Below are 22,848 nucleotides of genomic sequence, written 5' to 3'. Positions count from 1 at the left end.
GACCTCCCGCACTCGAAGCGGGCGCTCTACCACTAGGCTATCGAGGCGGTTTTATGTAGAAAGCAAACCATAAGAACTGAAAAGTATGTACTCAATCTACAGAAGACAGAGCATCAAGAGAAACATCCTTAAATGTCCGACGAAACAGGCCGGAACAGTTCAGTCCAGGTGGCATTTAAAAACTGCTTATGACAGAGGCCTCCTACTCTTCCGTCAGACACAATCATAGCGGGAAGCGTAGTTTCCAACTGTTAACGGGTTGAACACTAAACATGCGGTGTGTCTCAAAACAGTTGGGTCGGAATCTCTTTTACTAAAACGTTTTATAATTTTACCAAATACAGTTGGAAAATTACCATGACCCAATATCTCTGTAAACCGCATCCCATAAAAATCGGGTTTTGAAATACCTTCCCGCAGAAGTGTCTTTAAATTAGTACTGAATTTTAACACCAAATGAGAATAACGATAGTAAAATTTAGCAAACTATTTAATTGTGATAACGGTAGCCTTGCTGAAGAAGTTTATTCGTAATACGTTGATTACGTTCAATGAAATCCTCAACATGACTACACGCTCTGGCAAACCGAATTAATTCAGAAAATTAATATATACCCCATAAGATGTAGCCCGAGGTACATATCCAAATAGGGAATTTTACAATACTAAAATTAAAATCATCCCTCTTGTTATAAATTTTGGTATGTATAATATTTTCATAAATAGAGGGCTGTAAATCTAAAAATGAAGCAGCAGTATCGGAATTGTGAGTTTTATTTAACTGGAGCTGCCGGGGATAAATAATATCCACCAATAGAGCAAATCACGGATTATTCATATTAAGAACATCTTCCAGATAGCGTGATGTATTATTAAATGAAGTAATAATGTCTGCCTGCGTATCTGGAGAAATAACAAATCTGTGATAAGGGGTTCCCAGTTTGTCCCTATGGGAAAATTAATTACTTGTCTGAAAACTGCATTCTAAAATCTGACATAAATGTTGTTCAATAAAAAGGAGAAAGGGCTTTACAAACAGGTCCACAAAGGTCATTGCGAAAAAACAACAAGCAATATGTACTAGAACACTACAGTAAATAACAAGCTGAATGGAAGCACAAGTAAAATTGCGTAAAGTTTTCTGGGACGAGACACTACCAATTTCTTTTCTTACAATGGCAACATGCTTGATATTAGTTTAGTAAATAGGTTAAGATATGTAGAAATGACGTACCAATTATTGACTTGCTTTGAACTTCAAAGATGTCATCCACAAATTTGTTATAAAAAGAAAAACAGTTTTTACTTTCACATTAGATTTTGATTATTGAAATTACCAATGGCCCATTTCCCTTGTTATTTGGCGTATTAATTAATTAATGTTGCCTACTGAATTAGTACAACTGGCAGAATGTCGAAATAATCTATAAAAAAATAAGATGTTCTCTCAGTACTATGTGTATATGTTTTGAACTGTGACGGTAACACGGCTGCCAGTTTTATAGACATTTCTCACTACATTGTACTCCAACTCAATCGTGACTGCTTTAAAAAAGTTTTGAAATTCAAACAAACTGAATGTTGATACATACATGTATCGTAAAAAAAACATTAGGTCCTGTCTAAGAATGTTTATTTCAGCATATGAAAGTAAAAAATCACAAGCTGCTCTGTTTTTCAACTAATCCTCCGGAAAATGATGTATAGTAGGGTTCGTGCATTTGGCTTACTTCTGACACCTTGGTGGCATTTAGTGCCCATACTTCATCTTCTTTCTCAAGGTTAAGCACAACTGCTATAGTTTTTGTGTTAAATCCCTCGACCAGTTGTTCCCTTTCCTTAACCTTTCCTTGATCAACGGGATGAAACTTGTGTATAAAGCATAACGTTTCTCTTAGTCTTTCAGTGCTGGTTATTGTAACGAAGAAAACATATATTCCTTTAAACGGCGCTGTAAACCGTCCCGTTGTCACGTTGTAAGTGTTATCATGATTTGTAACAACAGTGTCAAAGATTATGGCACGATATGGCGTTGCTTTTGATAACGAAGTTGACAGGTGAGCGCAAAAATTTAGCGATAAAGTTGTTAACGGGCGCCAGGTTGAAGATTTTTGTATGACCTGCACGTCCTCTGTTAAATATTAGAAAGTCTTTACAGTCTTTAAATACATAAGTAATTTTGAGCATGCTGATAAATGTTACATATATATTTTTTGTCATTTGCAAGCTTGCAAGCCATGAGTAGTTATACAAAATCATCCGTAGGAGGTGTTTACACAGATCTGTAAAGAAAGATTTTAATATATATATATGTGATCTTTATGAAAATTGTTAAGAAACTATCTATTCAAAACGTCAATGTTATCATATTTAAGTTTGTTTGTCTTGGAATTAAATCAGATATGTACTCAGATATTTTCTAAATCACATAAAAACTCGACTGCGCATATTTTGAAACGTTTGAAAATATAAAATGCGTTAGATACGAAAGCAGACTCTTACACCAAATTACGGGAAAATATTTTGAGAGCAAACTACACAAAACAGCAAAATGATAGCAGATTTACTTTAATTAAATCTCCTGTTCAAGACGAATTTAAACACCCCTAACGACTAAAATATCCGATTTGTGGCGTAAAATGAATTTCTAGACCCCATCGGACTGCACACTTTTAATCCCTTAAATAAAATGCAAATAGAACAGTTTTAATACTTTTTTAGAAATATAATGTTATGGAGGTACTTGAAACAGTAGCAATGATATTATTTAGTAATCCCCATGGAAACAAAGGGACAACAGCATAAGATATTTTTTAATTTCTGTGTTCCGTGATTATCTAAATATTTGAAATACAGTAAGTAACAGTATAGAAAGATTAATATTCTTAACTTATACTTAAAGCCCTGCTTCGCGGCTATTCAAATTCTATTGTGTGTATGCAACCCATGATTACAATAGGTAACAGTTAACGGCCACGCACCACACTTAAGCACGCAAAATCACAGGTATTTTATAGAGAATTTTATATAAAACAGACTCTATTTTGACAGGCGTCACTGTTCATAGTCTGGATTTTCATGCTTATTCAGTGACAAAGTATAAATTTCAATGTTCTGACGTACATGAAAGTATCACGTAGACAAAAAATACCATGTCCGTATGTCGGTGCATCGGGTTGTTAAATGTGTCACACATAATTATCATAGCCTTTCTTGTGTCAACCCGAATCTACTGTAATTTTCATCCTATCCTTCTTTAAGGCTGTATCTTTAGATTTAATTAGAAGATCTGTGGTAAAAAGTGAAATATCAATTTACATACCATCAGTGGATGATATTTCCCCGCTTTCGTCGTCAGAAAAATATTCTGTTAAATATTTCGAAAGCGAGATGCTTATGCATTACATACCACCACGAACAGCATTATCTATTCCTTATAAACTCTATGAAACTGCATGTATATTGGAGTTCTTATCTTCAGACATCTCTCTATAAAATAATGATGGTTTTCTTGTATTGGCATGCCTTGTAAAGTACACTTATTAACACTTAGCCTACTGGCGGCAAGTGATTCTGCCTTTGCGACCAATGCAGACCAAGATCAGCCTGCACACCCGTGCAGTCTGATCATGGTATGCACTGTTCGCCATTTAGTCAGTATCTTTTTTGGTAGGCACCCCTTTTAACACTTCATGGTACTGTCCAAATTGAAAGATGGACAAGTTCATTATAGAAATTTAGCAGGGTAAGGGTTATATATGATACCTGATTAGTTTGATTACTTTGTTCCTTTTGTCTTCTCAGTTGACTTATACAGAATCACAATATAATGTACACAGGTGTATTAGGTAATTATATGCTTAATATGGGTTTTCGCCTACGACACATACATGGCAGAATACAGGTTACTGTATACATTAACCTGTGACTAGATTAAATGCCGACGTACATTTCCGGCTAAGTAACTGTACTTAAAAGCATCTGCAAGTACAAAGGTTGCTGCATTTTAACCGGGAGTGCACGGCGTAAAAAAAATGTGTTGGAAATTGCAAGTCAGTCAGATTTCACAATCTCTTTTTTCATTTTGTCTAAATGATAAAAAGACTACTGTAATCGTCTCTATTTGATACGGAAACATCACGAGATATTAGCCCCTTTCAACACTATTTCCTGAAAATATGATGGTCACCGTTTCCGCTTTATGCAGGCAGTTAGCTCTGTATTATTATGATGTATGCTTACATTCAAAATTGGATAAAGCGCTGATGTCAGGGGTATTGTGTGGGAAAATAAACGAAACGTGAACAAAGACCCACAAAGAACAGCAACATTTAAAAAACAAATGCTGATTCTCTTGCAGCAACAATACCCGAAAAATACATAAAAATCAAAACATATAGCCAAAACAAATCTCCATTTCAATATCGTTCAATCAGTATTTTCATGAATCTGATAAGCAACTCTTGTACTAGAATGAAATTACATAGAAACAGAAGAACATTTAGGTATATTTTATTAATGCATGACTTCATTTTATTTATGCACAGACTGTATGAGGCAGATGAAAACAATCTTGTGTCGTACATATTGTATGCACATGGCATATTCTCATAAATTCATCGTGTTGTTTAGTGTATAAATCACTCCATTTGCCATTTATTTACACAACAGTGGCACTATTTTCCGTGTATGTTCTGTGCATTTTATTTTCACTTTTCATTACGCAGTTAGCGAACCTTAAGCAATACCAGTGAATAAATATCATACTAAAGAATAAAAAATATTATTTCTCTTTTATAGATACATATTTAACATAAGCATCTCCCTGCAGTAAAAAATATTATTTCTTTTTTTTTTTATAAATTGTACATATTTAACATTAGCATCTCCCTGCAGTAGAAAAAAATTATTTCTCTTTTTATAATTTGTACATATTTAACATTAGCATCTGCCTACAATCAATTCTTTCAGCAAAATAGAAAAGTGCGATGCTATCTAACGAACGTTACAAATACTACAATTGCCAAAGCACTGGTTTTATCAATTTTATTCTACGAGTTTAATAAAGTCAATGTAGAAAGACGCACATGAAATATTCTTTTCATCACATGTAAGCTTTTCCTGTTTAAACATAAAAATTACTGCTTCCTTTACCAATTATTGACAGAGTAAGTTAAAGAAACGGTTCCTATAAATAAACGACGTCAACGTGCAAGCTTTATTACACTAGTGTATTATCAAATTTATGTAATCGCTTTATTTCACTCCCGCGACGACAAAAACATGTGATAAAAGCATGTTTTATGTTCTGTTATCATGATATAAATAAATAAATATGCGATATGAAACTTCGGAAATTTCCCGCTCAATGTCGTAAATATTTTATATAACGCAATGCGATGCTTGAAAATAAATAGATTTTATTTGAATTGAATAAATCGTTAAAATTACAATGATTTGATTGTCAACTGATATGGTTCTTATATCTTTTAAATAAGTAGATTGGTTTTACATGAAACATTGTTTTTGAAATTGCCATACAATACCTAAAATGACTGCATTTGATAAATTAAAAGCAATTTTTCTAAAACTAAACGTTTTATTTTATAATAAACACCCAAGTAGGAGAGCGATTGTGACACAGCAGTTCCGGAAATGTGATAAACAGACGAATAAAATAAATGAAGCCCATTCTTTTCGCCGGGTAATATATGATGATAACATGCAACGGCCAATTTCATATGTACTGAGTGATTGTGAACCTCCCAAGATTATTTATAGAAATTTATCATGTTGTTTAGATCGTACAGGAGAAATATATCATTTAAGTGAGTAGGCAAAACTAGAATGAATTAGTGCTAAAATCTCTTCATATGGATATGATGTAGAACTCTTTCATTTGACGAAGCGGGTGCTACGGGGGTGAGAGGTGTTGCACATTTCATTACCTCTCATGAACAGGCTCAATCAAACCGAGTCTGCTATTATTCTTCTTGGTTGCATTCTTTGCTTCCAAAGGATCTTTTTACAGATTTTATTAACTATTACAACAGCAATATTTAAGTGTCGTGTGGCGGCTGCAAAAAGTCTCCCCTTACTTGAATTCAGTGTTGTTATATTTTCTGGTCCTCTGGGATCATGGAGTCCATTCAACATATGTGTAATAGAGTTCCGCTTAAGCCGGTGTTAGGGGGCGTAATAGGTGTTGCACATTTCATTACCTCTCATGAACAGACTCAATAACCGAGTCTGCTAATATTCTTCTTGGTTGCTTCTTTGCTTCCAAAGGATCTTTTTAGAGATTTTATTAACTGAATTCGGAACTTTGTTTGTTTTGTTGGTTTTAACGTCGCATCGACACAGTTATAAGTCATATGGCGACTCTCCACCTTTTGATGATGGAGAAAGGCCCCGGGTGCCCCTCCGTGCATTATTATATCACGGGCGGGCACCTGGGTAGGGCAGCCCACCTTCCGTAAGCTAGCTGGACGGCTTTCTCACAGTCATGAAGAATTCAACGCCCCGAGTCAGGCTCAAACCCACATCGGTGAGAGGCAAGTGATTTGAAGTCAGTGCCCTTAACCACTCGGCCACGGATCCCCCTTGAAAGGTCGCTAGTTCTACTCATTATTCCGACTACACGGTAACTTAGCTTTATGCTAATTCACCAGCAAAATAATTTGACGCCGGCGCAACTAAGTGTTCGCTACATGATGAAATGAATTCGGACAAGTTATTTGACCAGTGCATGTTTCTCTCTCCTTCATTCTAAACATGTAATAAGAATTCGACTAGTAGACAAAACAAACAAAATCGATGCATTATAAAGACTTTACAAACACCAGATATGTGTTTTGAATATCTAAATATCTATTGGTGTTACATACAGCCTGCTAGCTATTGTGGAAGTATTTACGCGACAGTCGGGACCACTTTAGTATTTTATGTCCAATACAAATTATTTATGTGCAACTCTGCCCTAGGACCTAGATCACTAGCATTTGCATTTTTCTACCCCTAGCCCTTCTTCCCCCTTTTCTATATTTTGAAAAAAAAATTAAAATGTACTTGCCAGATTTTTGAAGCCACTCGTCTGTAGTATTTTTTCCGTTACAGCTTCTTTTTGTCGTGGGCCTAATTTGCAAATGTGTGGCTCTGTGGCTGTGCTGTGGTGCTTTGAACTTCCGAGGAATCTACTCTTACCTTTTATCTTTTGTTTGGAACTGTCAATTTTTTTCCTGTCTAGGATAGTTTTGCACTCATGTTTTGAATATGTTATAGGTAAAAAAGGTAGAGGTAAAGGTAAATTTTATTTACTGTCGCTTTGTGAAACAATGAACATAAGCTATGTAGAACTTTTCAGCGACCCTATTTTAAGAACAGTTAAAACCAATTATACCTTACCCTCAGCAATTTGCTGTTACCCATTTACAGCTCGGTCGACTGAGGTACTCGTAATAAAGAGCCTTGCCATCGCAATGGGAGTAGCCAGGAATCGAACCCAGGGCCTTCACCTCCGTAGGAAAGCGTCTTAGCCCACTCGACCAATGCGTCCACCGCACGGTTAGCTACACTATACATTATGACATTGCAGTAATCCAGATTTTAAATACCTAGAAACGAAACAAAAATTTTAGAGGCTGCTTTTGTTAAATATTTTCGGATGTTCTTAATTCGTAGGTAATTCAACATGTCTGTACTTTATCCGTGATTAACATGATCTTTGAAGTTCAAGGTTATCAATATGCACTAAGATATCTTATTGTGCTCTTACATTTGATATCATCATCAGCTTTGTTAAACGAATTTATAAAACATTTGTTTAATTGGAGTCTGCTACTAAACATAATAAATTCAATTTTTGAAGAGTTCATTTTCAGTTTAATTCCATCTATCCAGTCATTGATTATGACTGCGCACCGTTAAAAGTCTCTGACTGCTTGTGATTCTACGGAAGCAGATATTGGATGAAAGCTTTTATTTGCTCTATGATCATCAGTAAAATCGTAGACTACAGTAACCATGAATTTAGGAATGACATAATAAAAGAGTTCCAGCATAGGTGAGATACAGTCACGGACAAAGGCAACTGCCTGGGGCAAAATGCATTCAAGCTGGTGGTCTGATGAATATGCATTGTTGATATTCACTTTACAAGTAAGAGGCTTACATAGGTGTCTTACCATTGAAGGGCTTGTTCACAGAAACCACACTGTGCTTTTAGGACATTTAGCAGAATGTCGTGGTCGACAGTGTCAAATGCAGCACTTAAGTCGATTGCAATAAGGGATTTCTCCATGCCACTGAGAAGACCATTAACCCACTGAAACAGCGCAGATTCACAGGAGTGATATTTCTAATATGCAGACAAATTTTGAGGCAACACAGTTTGGATTTAAATGTTTTGTCAACCTGTAGAAATCAACTTTATTATTACGTTTTAACATATTAAATGATAAGTTTCTCACAGGACGATAGTTGGAAAGCTATAGTTCAAGACCTGCTTTTTAGCAAAGGTCTAATAACAGATTTTGTGTTTACAGGAAAAACACCTTGCTGTAATAATAATATCGGTCATGTGTTTACGAATCGGATAGAAATATCCCTCCTGATTGGGCGGTAATGCGGCTTGCAAAACTCAACCTTTACATATCCACTACGTGTATGGTCAAGTTTTTGAAAACGAGTTTCAAAAATAATATTCAAAGCTTCGAATGGAACCGTGGGTTACACTTTGCATATAGATCGTGTTTCTATAAATGATCGCAAGACCACCATTTTTTTTTCATTAGTTACACTTAATTTATATCTGGTTCAAGTCAGAAGTTTTAACTGATGTTGTTTATCGCCCGAGTACAAGTCAGAAGTTTTAACTGATGTTGTTTATCGCCCGAGTACCAAGTTTAGTTAAAAGACCAAAATCTGTTATGTCATCCCAGAGGTATTGGCCCACAAAATCATATTTGTTCACAACAGATATACGGTTCAGAGTAATGCAGGATACATGTTCACTTATATTTTTGTACTGATTGCATTTCCTAGGGTATATCAAACTTTTGAATGTCACAACATTTTGTTTGGGAACAACTTTACTTTTACCACATCGTATGCTTCTGTGCGTTTTCGTTTTACAGGCTATATCCTTTCCGCAGCCTTAACGTACTAAAACGTATTAGCGTCTGATGGCCCTTTCACGCTTCCGTAGAAAGAACATTTATTACACGAAACTGATTTTGAAAATATTTCTGAAATGTCTAGGTTTGCAGCTCTCAAATACGGTTATATCTTACATCTGAGGCATATACTGACACTCCCAGACAACATCAAAAATGACAATTTGAGCGATTTAATGAAGTTCCGAAATTATCAATGTACCCTTGGTCCGTTACGGACCCCTGTGGGATTTGTGTTTATCCAGAGCTCAAATACTTTTTAACAGATTAAAAGCTGACATGCTGTACTAAAGCCCAGGTAATTTCAATTCGTGATAAAGTGCTGAAAATTGGCTCCCCAATAGCAAAAACAAAAAAAAACAAAAAAAGAAGTCCACGCGCATACATTTAGACGGGGTGACCCCTGCGCGTGACCCCTGACTCTACGAATCAAAATGTGGCTTTCGTTTTCAAGTTTAGCATTTCTACTTTCATTTTATTTACTTCTGGAAATAGCTGAAGGTCAAGTGACGTCATTTTCTGTGTTGTCAAAACATACATATATCTGGCGAGGTTGCATAAATATGTGCTGGCCGTCCTAAGGTTATTAGAGAAATCATTTTTTATCCAAAAATCAGTGCTTTTTCGACATTTTTTTACACGTCTGTACGAAAACTGACGTTTGAGACAAAAATGGCTAAATTAAAATGCAATTTAGGAAATCTGTATATCCTTTCCGCAGCCTTAACGTACTAAAACGTATTAGCGTCTGATGGCCCTTTCACGCTTCCGTAGAAAGAACATTTATTACACGAAACTGATTTTGAAAATATTTCTGAAATGTCTAGGTTTGCAGCTCTCAAATACGGTTATATCTTACATCTGAGGCATATACTGACACTCTCAGACAACATCAAAAATGACAATTTGAACGATTTGATGAAGTTCCGAAATTATCAATGTTACCTTGGTCCGTTACGGACCCCTGTGGGATCTGTGTTTATCCAGAGCTCAAATACTTTTTAACAGATTATAAGCTGACATGCTGTACTAAAGCCCAGGTAATTTCAATTCGTGATAAAGTGCTGAAAATTGGCTCCCCAATAGCAAAAGAAACAAGCAAATTCGATGAATTGGAATCCCCCGCCGAAAGGGTCAGAGTTGAGGAACGGCAAAAAATATCTCCAGCAAAAAGTTAAGAATGTTACCAAGAAACAAATAATTTCATTAGTCAAAATCAAATTAAAAGAAAATGAATAGTTTGTTTGGGTGTGGGGGTGGGGTGGTGAGGATACAACAGTTTACATGTTGATTATAAATATTGATAGAAAACGAAAAATGAAAAAAAAAAAAAAATGAAAAAAAAAAAAAATTGGGTGGGGTGGGGGGGGGGGGGGGGGGTGAGGGGGGGTGACCAGGTGTAGGTACACAACATCACATGTTTATAATAAATGTTCATGGAAAAGAATGAAAGAAGTTTAATGAAATTCTTCCAATTGGTTGGTTTGTTATGTACAGATCTGTGGATTTTTAAACAATTAAAGGGCAATAACTATATGGAAAATTGACCAATCGAAAAAAAACTTGAAGGGCATCGTCGCAGTATCTTGGTTCATGTCTATTTCAAGATGAAATTCTACCTGCTAGTTACTGAGAAATGGCTGCAGACGGACATTTTTCATTAAATCAAGGGCAATAACTCTGAGGGAAATTGACCTATCAAAAAAAAAACTTGATGGGCATCAGCGCAGTATCTTGGTTCATGTCTATTTCAAATTTGATGAAATTCTACCTGTTAGTTACTGAGAAATGGCTGCAGACGGACATTTTTTATTAAATCAAGGGCAATAACTCTGAGGGAAATTGACCAATCAAAAAAAAACTTGACGGGCATCATCGCAGTATCTTGGTTCATGTCTATTTCAAATTTGATGAAATTCTACCTGTTAGTTACTGAGAAATGGCTGCAGACGGACATTTTTTATTAAATCAAGGGCAATAACTCTGAGGGAAATTGACCAATCAAAGAAAAAACTTGACGGGCATCATCGCAGTATGTTGGTTCATGTTTATTTCAAGTTTCATGAAATTCTACCAAGTAGTTACTGAGAAATGGCTGCGGACGGACGGACGGACGGACGGACGGACTGACGGACTGACAACGCCATTTCAATACCCCCCTCCCGATTTCATCGGCGGGGGATAAAAAAAAAGAAGAAGTCCACGCACATACATTTAGACGGGGTGACCCCTGCGCTTGACCCCTGACTATCTACGAATCAAAATGCGGCTTTCGTTTTCAAGTTTAACATTTCTACTTTCATTTTATTTACTTCCGGAAATAGCTGAAGGTCAAGTGACGTCATTTTCTGTGTTGTCAAAAACATACATATACCTGGCGAGGTTGCATAAATATGTGCTGGCCGTCCTAAGGATATTATGTCACTATGTGCCAAAGGGACTATTTTTAGAAATACCCTATTGTTCGATACCTTAGATCCAACTCTAGAGTAAGTATTCTTTACAGGTAAACGACAGGTAATGTCTAATGTATATTCATGAAGGAAATGATCAAAAGCTTTTCTAGATGCAAACCACTCAATCACTCAAGCTACAGCAAGCAACATAGAAGCACAGACAGATGCAAAGTACATTAATATCCTTTATCTTCAATTTTCAGCACAATCTCCGCATAAACAGCAGAGTTATTATGGTAAGATTCAAGAGAAAACAAAACACGTCTGCCTCATACGGCGACAGAATTATGTTTTCTTTTTCTTAGTTGACCAGTAATGATAACTCTCCAGAGGGATTTTCTGCTATTTCCGGTCTACAGAAAGTTATCTGTGCGTTCAGTAATTTTATGTCATGGTAATCAAGGCTATGCTGTGTATCATAACGGTCTGCTTCCTTAAAAGGAATAACATTCATTTTTCTACTGTCTGTTTTTTTTTAAGAATCTAAGATGCAACTGAATAAAACAACACACTTTTTATGCTTTTCGCTGAGAAACATAACCGATATACAAATGACTCATGTTTATTTATCGATAGGTGTGTGAGACCGTCAAACACAATTTACCTATATTTCTTTTGACTGGCCTTGAATAGACAGTGTCTGGAGTTTTTCAGCTTGTTTCCTATTCATACCATGAAAGGATTGTGTATATATGTCTATGACCATCGTAGCATTTTATCAAATGCACTGTCTTTTGAATGCCACGTCTGTAGATATAGGACAGATTTCCGCATCCTGCTAGTAAATGAGTTTTATTATGCAAATGAGTCAGCTAAATCATTTTAATTTTACTGTGTCATAATTATGTCATTTGGTATGTTTTAAGACGAATGTGAGAACTGATATTGTATAAATCATAACTAACTTTAAAAATAGATCTGTGACATCGGAAGTATGAGATAGATATCAGATAAGGTATAAGTCATGATTTTATGACCCGGGGCTAGATGTTTTGGATGGTAGATACAGTCTCAAGGGTGCTACATCCCACTAACAAGCTCAATCAAACCGAAGCTGCAACTTTTCGTGTTTTTGGGGGTTTTTTTTGTTGTTTGGTCGACCTGCGGAATTTCCATTTTTTCTATTCTATTTAAAATTTGTATATACATAGGTGTCAGATGGCAGATCATGTTTAAAGAAGTATAAGACTTGACCAAGTTCCAAGTACTTTACTTGCAGTTGCAGAAAATGGTTTTGTTATATCAAACGTTAAGTTGGGAAGACGTTCTCATGTATTGGAATCAAATTTCATTGATACAGAGTCCTGGTTTTATTTGAAGGCAATGCTTTATATATCATTCATTACCATACTGTTAATTGTTCAGGCACCTACGTTTGAATATGAACGTTCAAGTATCCACATACGATGTACACACTTATATAAGCTGTATTTGTTTTAGTGGCTTTTTCATGACATTGCACAAACTGATGAGTCTATAACTGGATTGCTAGAAAAAGGTGTAAATATATTACTTTGAATTGACATGTTTGTTTGACTATTCATAGTAACAGTGCCAATCGTTACTTCACGTACAATTCACTAGTGACAAAAATTGTTCAATATCAAAATATAGGTTCTTATTGTCCAGTTTTCCTGCCTGATGTATAGTACTTTCGACATGTAATTCTTCACACATTTCTTTTAAATGCAAAACTGTTCACATTAAATGGCAATTTGTTCGGAGAAAGCATGCTGGCCAATCAGACCTAACTTATTCATTGTATATATAATAACGACAAATTAGAGACTTTTTTCGCTAAACATGATGTGAATACAACTGTGTGACTTCTATAGTCTAGTAATTTGTGCCAAGTCAATTTAATTTTCACGTTGTTGCAGTAGAACTCAAATATTGTTCTGCCTTTCAACTAATCCTCCAGAAAATGTTGTATAGTATGGTTCGAGCATTTGGTTTACATCTGACACCTTGGTGGCATTAATTACCCATACCTTATCTTCTTTATCAAGGTGAAGCACAACTGTCATTGTTCTTGTGTTAAATCCTTCGATAAATTGTTCTCTATTCTTCACTTTTGCCTTGTCAACTGGGTGAAACTTGTGTATTAAACTTAACGTTGCCTTAAGTCTTTCAGTGCTTGTTATTGTGACAAAAAAGACATATGTTCCCTTAAAGGGCGCAGTAAATCGCCCCGTTTTTATGTTGAAAGTATTATCATGATTTGTAACCACCGTGTCAAATATAACGGGACGATATGACGTCACTTTCGATAAGGAAATGGACAGGTGAGTGGAAAACGTCAATGTTAAGGTGGTTGACGGGCGCAATCTTGAGGGTTTTCGAATGATCTCCACTTTTTCTGTAAGCAAAGAAAAAAAAGAAAAATATCTTTGTGGCATATATTGGCACATGTATATTGTGGTTTTATTGATATATTTGTATCAAATATACCGGCATGTCAAATAGAAATAAAATGTCACTATCATATATAAATATAAATATGTCAGAAAAAAGGTAACAGATCCTTATAATTAGTGGGGTGTGTCGTTTATCAGCTTGGCGTGTTGCTTATCAGTAGAATGTGTCACTGCCATTTTAACTGTAGTCGAGTCCTCAATAACCGCTTGATGGATTATCACCTAATTTGGTATGAAGTGTCCGTCAAAGAATCTCTTTTATAAATGTTCAATAGTTCCGCTTGACTGCTTTTATGGGTAGCCAGTGCTCAAAATAGAAAGAAACACCTTTAAAAACTTCTAATGAACTTCTTAATAGATCATCACCAATGTTGGTCTGTTGTATTCTTATAAGATCTTCGCCAACGTTCATTAAAATTTTCACTTGAATAATTTCAAGGGGCGGACAGAGTAAACAGAAGAAAAAAATCAAAACGTATTTCAGTTATGAACCACTTTTGGAACGTCACTAAACTTGGTCTATAGCACCCTTCTCAACTGTTCAAAAGATTTACTTTTCAATGACGGAATTAAGGAGCTATCAGAGCTAACAATTTTTGTTTTTACATCTTCTTGTCATGAGCCACCAGTCTCGGAAAGTATCATCCGTGTACGGCTCTCTCTGAATATTTTTATATAGTTTGTCATGAATGATGGGCCACAAGAGCAAAAATAAAAATTCATACAAATAAATAAAATCAAACAACTTGTTCACATGAACTTAGTTTGTACCATGCTTGTAAGGTCCTCTCTAAGAATGATTTAAACTGGTCCCGCTTGACTGATTTAAGTGGCCACTAGAAGTAAAAATAAAAAAAAACTACACTTAAAAAAACTCCTCTTGAGCTGTTTGATGGATCAAGATCAAACTTGGTTTCTATTTTGTAGCGTATTTCTAAGCTCCACTCTCAAATGTATTCAAATGATTCCGGACCTTTCGATATATATTTAGATAATACCCAACAGGAAAACGACGCGTCTTACATACAGCTTTGTTAAGTTGTTCAAACTCACTGACAAAACAAAAATATATTAAAATAAGTTTTTATTTAAACCAAATAGTAAAATTCGATATAATACCTATTTACGTGAAGAATAGTTAAAAATCGTGTAAATTAGAACAGAACGCTATATATATGTGATTCGAACATCTACCTCTTATTATCACAAAGCAGATACGCTATCTATCGCACTGCAGATCTAACTGTTCATTTTATCAGCATTTACCAGACTACATAAATATTGCCCTGTGAGTTTTAAACAAGATTTACGAATATCTCTATTCAAAACCATCGTGTTAATGTTAACAACATACTACTCTGATTTTATTTTAACACAGATGGTCTTGTTTCGATGGCGCTAAATTGTACTATTTCACCGCAATGCAGTTTTATGCCACAATCTATGTAGCATAGACTCTATTAAATTTAACATATATTTATGTTCTAGACTTTCACCAGTATCCATTTGGATTCGAAACACATTAAATAAATTGAGGCACTAATAGAACTAGTAGTTAGTGTTTCATAGTACATTGTTTGAAGAATCTAAATTGTGTAGATTTACAAAATCATATCGAAAAGGTCAAGGTGAAATCTACATAATCCAAGATATAAGTTATATTTATATTGATAAAAACAGAAAAAAATACAGAAGCACTTAAGTATGTAAGCTAACTGTGTTCTGTAAGTGTAGGAGGGAAACATATAATTACCAACAATACATACAAAAAGTTAACAATTATCATATTACATACCATCTGCAGCCGTTAGTTCCCAACTGTCACTATCGGACAAATACTCTTCTACTAATAAATATTTCGAAAGCGACATCCTTGAAAATTATCTTTAAGTTAACATAATATAACAGCGAGCACCTCGATATATTACCCCGCCATCATAAACAGGGGCTTTCTTATCTTCAAACACTTTATCTCTGTGACCTAATTATGCGTTAGTATTACACGTTTGAGTAAGTGTTATCTTAACTTCAGTATCAACTCCCTATTTAAATCACCTGCCTATAGTTCGTATTATATAAACGGTTTGTATTCAACACATGTTGACTGTGTAGTAAGTTAAAGATAATTTGTGAAAATCAATATCTGATGTCATGAAATAAAAACACTTAATAGGTAGCTGGTCAGAGGTCAAAAGTATTGTATAAGGACCGCATTTTATCCATGCTACTAATTAAATTGTAGGTATGTATTACGGAAATAATTGCAAAAAAATGTTGAGGGATTCAAAGGTGTGTTTAATTCTGAAAGATGAGTTGAAACTTCATCTGGCTTTGATTACAAACGGGACTTCAAGTTTAAATCCTTGGTTGGGACAGCAACCTGAGAGTGTATGCCAATTATCCCATAAACCACTATTAAATGAAATTCGATTATAAGATCTAGTTTTGTACACATATAGGAATTGACGTTACACCAACACAACTGTAATTTTCCAGCATTAAATCGTTGGCGAAGATTTAATTGATTGTTTTGCGGTATCTCGAAGATGCGGATAGAAATATCTGGTTCGAAGGTACAGTTTAGGCGGTTACGAGGCACTGCCGAGTTACCGCAAAATAGCTATTCCCATCCCGACCATCAACTAGTGATAGTTTTTTTTTTTATTGTAAACCATATTATTCAATGAATAGAATAAATGAAATAAAAAGGACTGCTTTTCTTTTTAAGCATTTCTTTCTTATAGTAGGCTATACATTTACGCATTCATTCATAAATTTACAGGATGCAAGACTACGAGTTTTTCCAGCGCCAGCATAATCACAAGAAAATCAATCCATGCTGGCATGCAAGAATAAAGCCTCACTTACGACGATTAGGTGTTACATACTGTCGGTGAACTTTTATATAAACTCTTTCGGAAATGTTTTATATAAGAGACGAAAAAAGAGCTGCATAGTGGAACAGTTCTCGGATTAATTGTCTGTGAGCTTTTGAAAACTCAACGTTTCATGTACAACTACAGACGGAACACATTCTTCACTAAAGCGTTCAGTTACTGCTGCGTACATGTATAGAAACACCGATATCTTGTGAGTAAAATTGTAAAATCATGCAAGCTACTTTCTAAATGAAGAGGCGCTTAGGTTACCATATGGCCTACACTTTGATAATATAGCACATATCTACACGTAAAACATACATTATGGCCGGCCGTAATGGTTTTTACTTTGCAACATTATATAAGAAGTAGCACCAAGAATTTTGCCGAAATATTACACGCCAGAACGACAGGGAACGCGCCAAAACGACAAATATGGATTTTGTCGTCTTTGCGCGTATAATTGTCGTACTGGCGTGTTGGCGTCTTGGCGCCCTGCAAACGCGCTAAGACGCCAGAACGCCAGGACGACAACTTCCCAATTTAGCGTGTTGGCGCCCCCGCAAGAACGACAAATTCCTTGTTTTCGTCTTGGCGCGTATAATTGTCGTCCTGGCGTTCTGGCGCCCACACGCGCCAACACGCCAGAACGAGATGGCAGAAATCAGCCACCATAGTTTGTTTCACATGCTTGCACCGAAACATTTTCATAGGTGGCACCTTGGCAAACAAAATACGTGATACATTTATTTCTGACTCAATAACCACAATCCGAAAATAATGTGTGTTGTTGTTTTTTTACGTCAGATGGGTTAACTGATTTATGTGAACTAAAGCAGAAAGATATTTAAGGTGAGTCTATGTGTTTTATGAACTTGTTATCTACAATAACCTTTTTTGTCAAAATATTATTAGCAGTTTACCCTACTGAAATTTAACCGAAAATAGAATGAATTTAGCTGTTCTGTGAATTATACACATAAAATATATATTCAAATGATACTTGTTTATTATATTCGATATCCTATATTAATTGCTTTATGTTTCCAAAAAAAATGAAATTTTGATGTTGATCCAATGCTGATCTGTGCCTTTAAAATATAGCATTTACTTGGAATAGGAGATTGCGTACGATTCCAAAAATGTAGGTCTTCGTACAAGGACTGACCCCTTCAAAATTCCTAAGTTTAGTCCAAGGACACGAACTTGAAGATATTTATTCGAGCTTGAAGAAATTTATTCGTTGAACACAATGCGTCTTCATTCCTTGTGTAAATGCACTATACAAATCATATCCTGTACTCGTCCCCATTCCCCAAACCAACACCGCCCCACTCCAATCGCTTCATGTAAAATATGTCAGTGTTTTGTGCTTCATTAAGCTTTTTTTACATAATCACTATACGAACTAATCCATGTGACAGCCCTCACATTTTGTCTTGAACAAACTGGGAAGAAGACCACTTGCCAACAGTTTTTGGAAAACAGTAGCTGTTTCTTAGTGGTGTCTTGTCCATTCAGAGAAAAACAGTTTTCCCTTTATTTAAACACCAAAAGGCGGCCGAAACTTTGATACCAAAAACGAGGTCAAAACCTAATTTAGCAGACTAATATCCGATGTTCAACTAGACCAACTGCCCAAGAAATCGCAAGTACACAATTGTAATTATTACTTTAAGCAAGCTATGAAACCGAATGCAGATTTATCTAAACCAATGCCTGATAACAAATTTAACAATAGTTTGAGCAGAACATGTCATATACGAAAACATACTTGAACTCGGAATAAGCACAAATCCCGCAGGGGTCCGTAACGAAGCAAGGGTATATAGAGATTTTTGGAACTTCGTAAAATCACTCAAAAGGTCATTTGTCTAGAAATGTCAGTATAGCCTCAGATGTAAGGTATTTCAGAATAAAAATTAGAGCTGCATACCTAGACATTTGATAAATATTTTCAAAATAAATTTCGTGTAATAAATGTTGGTTCTACGGAAGCGTGAAAGGGCCATCAGACGCTAATACGTTTTATCATGTTACAGGTGAGGAAAGGATATGAAAGTAATTGTAATAATCGCATTAAGATTCTTAGTTTGAGTTTTGTTTTTAAAAACCAGACATTTACAATATAACTATGCAAAATTGCAAAATAAGTCTATACTGAGCCGGATTTATTTTTGACTAAATATTAAAGTGCACAAATAGCCCAAGTGTCAATTTTTGTTTGAATAACTGTTACTTAGAAACAGTTTTATACAATGTTATTCTAACAGAACTCACCTCATGTATGAAATGTCCTTGTTATATTCCAATATCCTGTGAAGTAAACTAGCTTAATAGCTCTCCTTAAAAAAAATACTGTTTATACAGGCAATTAGGGTTTGTTGTATCTTTCCAAATACACTCTCATTTTGTTTCTGGCCTACTTTGTGATGCAAATTTTAAAGAATTTCAATGCATTTTATATAAAAGTAACATGTACTCTTTAGTAATTTATTAAATCCGTTTTACAGAATTGTTGCCTATACCAAGGTAAGTATGACAACTTTCTGTAAATATATATCTTATTGTATCACTTGAAGTTGTGATGACACTAACAGATGAATATGGTACAATAGTGCTTAAATACAATGCTCTTTTATGACAGAAACACATTAAATATGACAATAAGCTATTTTGTCAACTGTACATGCAACGTGAAACCACACTGAGGGAGAGATATATCTTTATGGGTCATGTGATTCAACTTTAAAATATAATTACTTTAAGAAACAATAATAACAAAAGTGTGATTTTTACAACATGTATTCTTAAGAAAAGTATACATACATACTTCGTTAGAGTAAACACAGTTTATTCTAAATCACAGGGGTTAAATCAAATAACGGTATATTACCATTGTAGTGTAACAACCTTAAGTTGGATAATGTATATGGTATGGAGGATAATAGTGCAAGATATGCATGATAATCTCAATATCGTTATGCCGTTGATACACGGTTGAGTCTTTTTACCAGATCAATGCACGATTAATGGCTGAGTTTTAATAAGGTAGTGACAATTGCATTATTGTATATATTGTTACAATAAACTCACAAAGTGCTCTGTTTTTCAATTAATCCTCCAGAAAATGATGTATAATAGGGCTAGTCTTTTTACCAGATCAATGCACGATTAATGGCTGAGTTTTAATAAAGTAGTGACAATTGCATTATTGTATATATTGTTACAATAAACTCACAAAGTGCTCTGTTTTTCAATTAATCTTCCAGAAAATGATGTATAATAGGGCTCGCACATTTGACTAACTTCTGACACCTTAGTACAGTTCAATACCCAAACCTTATCTCCTTTATCAAGGTTGAGTACAACAGCCACAGTCCTTGTGTTGTAGCCTTCAACTGAATGCTCAATTTCTTTTACTTTTGATTGAAAAACTGGTTTAAACCTCTGCATAAAACATAACGACGCTTTCAGTTTTTCAGTGCTGGTAATTGTAATAAAAAAGACATATATTCCTTTAAACGGTGAGGTAAATCGTCCTGTCATCTCATTGTAAGGACTGCCTTTATTCGTATCCACAATGTCAAAGATAACAGCATGATATGACAACACATTAGATAATGAAGTGGACAAGTGCGCCGAGAAATCTAATGCAAAAATCGTAGACTCTGACTGAATTGCAGGTTTCTTAATAACGTCTTCCTCATCTGAAAATAAATTGTCAATAGTGAACTCAACGTGGTATTTATGGAACACTACATAAATGCATATAGTATGACGGCTGATTGCAAACCAGTCAGAAGATATCAAAAATATACATTAAACTGTTATAGTTTACTACATCTATCTTACAAACTACGTATCTGGGACATAGGCTAATCAAATGGGACAAAAGTCGATTGCAGAGGAAATAAATCCTTTATCCTGATGGATATAATTGCTTCAAATAAATAACTCGACCTCGTTAAAGACATTTATTAAAACGTATTTAAACGTCTTTTGCGAAATATGTTGTCATTAATTAAGATACTGACTGAGTGCAGTTGTGATATAAGGCCGTGTTAAGACAGGTACTCTTAACAAAAGAGAACTCGTATGTTCACGATATTGATATGCTGCTGAAATAACTGATGCTTACCACAACATTGTTATAGAACAAATACTGTATACAAATAACTGCCCCATTTCTTATTATTATTTAACAGTACGTGTATATTTCTGACTGACCTTAAACTAGTCGGTGCGACTTCAGTTATCATTCAGATTTTTCAAACCGATAAATTAAATCAATTAAACAAGCATCGAAAAACAGACGAATTGATAATTCATTATTTAGCAACAATTACCACTTTGATAAAAACAGAAACTACATCAAATATGATGCTGTCCTTTTGAAATAAAAAAGTTATTGTTTTTAAATGCATATAATAGCAAAATATTGACAGAACATATCCAATGGTATACCTAATAAATCATGATTTGTCTAGAAATCAGCTCTAAAATGAATAAATAATTTGCAAGTTTACTATCCGTACCTGTTATATTGCAGTAAATATTACTGACGCCAAGCAATTAAAAAATTCTACGGAAATAAACTCACTAGCAAAATACATGTTATTACAGTGAACAAACAAATCTACATACCGTCTGTAGACGTTATTTCCCCACTTTCAGTATCAGACACATAATCTCTTAAATAGTTTGAAAGCGACATCCTTCTATACATTTTATAAAATGATGTACACATAAGCATATAAAGTGTTTACGTAATATAATATGGGCATACTACAAAACATGGAGTGGAGTCGTGGAGTGGAGTCATGGAGTGGAGTCGTGGAGTGGAGTCAAAATTGGAGTGGAGTCATGGAGTGGAGTCAAATTTGGAGTGGAGTGGAGTCAAAATTGGAGTGGAGTCATGGAGTGGAGTCAAATTCGGAGTGGAGTGGAGTCAAAATTGGAGTGGAGTCATGGAGTGGAGTCAAATTTAGTTTTATCAAGAATTTTTATTTATTGATATTTTTATAACTATTCAACATAATAATGCTTTTGACTTACACTGATTGTAGGTACACGGAACAGAGGGCTTGATCAAATTGTTAATTGTCAATATATTTTATCTCATTGTTTTTGAAAAGATTTTAAAGCATCACATAGGTATGAAATACAATTTTATTTATTTGAGAACAGTTGTAAACAAATCAAAAGGCGGTCAACCCATGGGAACATATTCAAATAGACCACAGTATAAAATACTGGTAAAAAGTAATAACCAAGTTTCCAAAACTAAGTTCCAACTGAACAACTGTAGGAGCATGTTCTAATTACTACTTGATGTATTCTCTGATGGGTTGGGTATAATAATAGACAATATTTTTCATAACCTTTATCAGTGAACAAATATAACACTCATCAGTGTTTTTTTTTATTGAAGTTTGTTGTTTTTGTTGTTTTACTTAACAAATTTTTCACTTGGCCTTAGATCGTTTTCAAAATTTGTCGACAGATTTATTATGAGAACCTTTCAGTCCCATTCTAAATACCAAAATCAATTTACAAGTTTAATTATCTTAAAAGATGAATTATTTCAGCAGCATTTAATTTAAAATAAACAAGAGGAATTTATGCAAGTCAGATAAAATTTAGGTATTAAAACTTGTTACATAATTTAATATTTGTCATTATGCATATTAGTGTTTGAAATTGTTTATGTCCACTGATATTGCAATATTGACTACCGTTTAGCTCGGGTAAAAAAAAACAGTAGCATGCATGTTGGTGTGTTAAATTCATTAATTTTATTGCTGACAAGATTTCTATTGTATCCACCCGCGACCTGCAGCCCGAAACCCGCAATTTAGTGTATATGTTTACATTTTGCGGGCTGCAGGTTGCTACAATGAAACATTTTTCCATTATAGCA

At 34.8% G+C, this 22,848-nt stretch overlaps 2 protein-coding genes across 2 annotated transcripts; both read right to left on the bottom strand.

Moving 5' to 3' along the window:
* Positions 1–12,823: 12,823 nt before the first annotated feature.
* LOC123553226 (complement C1q tumor necrosis factor-related protein 6-like) lies at positions 12,824–16,070 on the bottom strand. Its single transcript, XM_045342972.2, has 2 exons — positions 15,842–16,070; positions 12,824–13,988 (listed from the first exon to the last, which is right to left on the bottom strand). Exons 1-2 carry the CDS (start codon positions 15,915–15,917, stop codon positions 13,516–13,518), a joined length of 549 nt encoding a protein of 182 aa, XP_045198907.1. The 5' UTR covers positions 15,918–16,070; the 3' UTR covers positions 12,824–13,515.
* Positions 16,071–18,932: 2,862 nt separating this feature from the next.
* Positions 18,933–21,681, bottom strand: LOC123553225 (complement C1q tumor necrosis factor-related protein 3-like). The gene is made up of 2 exons (XM_045342971.2): positions 21,573–21,681; positions 18,933–20,635 (listed from the first exon to the last, which is right to left on the bottom strand). Exons 1-2 carry the CDS (start codon positions 21,679–21,681, stop codon positions 20,163–20,165), a joined length of 582 nt encoding a protein of 193 aa, XP_045198906.1. The 3' UTR covers positions 18,933–20,162.
* Between the last annotated feature and the right edge of the window lie 1,167 nt (positions 21,682–22,848).

The sequence above is a fragment of the Mercenaria mercenaria genome, chromosome 4 (genome assembly GCF_021730395.1).
Source record: "Mercenaria mercenaria strain notata chromosome 4, MADL_Memer_1, whole genome shotgun sequence".
Classification (NCBI taxonomy): Eukaryota; Metazoa; Mollusca; class Bivalvia; order Venerida; family Veneridae; genus Mercenaria; species Mercenaria mercenaria.
Note: the sequence above shows the minus strand (reverse complement) of the source record. Positions and strands in the feature narration are given on the sequence as shown.

What these genes read in the sequence shown, in the direction of transcription:
- LOC123553226 (XM_045342972.2), bottom strand. Translation starts at nt 15,917, where the DNA reads ATGTCGCTTTCGAAATATTTATTAGTAGAAGAGTATTTGTCCGATAGT. An exon ending in GGAACTAACGGCTGCAGATG is followed by an intron (nt 13,989 to 15,841) that starts GTATGTAATATG and finishes CTTTGCTTACAG; the next exon opens with AAAAAGTGGAGATCATTCGA.
- LOC123553225 (XM_045342971.2), bottom strand. Translation starts at nt 21,681, where the DNA reads ATGCTTATGTGTACATCATTTTATAAAATGTATAGAAGGATGTCGCTT. An exon ending in GGAAATAACGTCTACAGACG is followed by an intron (nt 20,636 to 21,572) that starts GTATGTAGATTT and finishes ATTTATTTTCAG; the next exon opens with ATGAGGAAGACGTTATTAAG.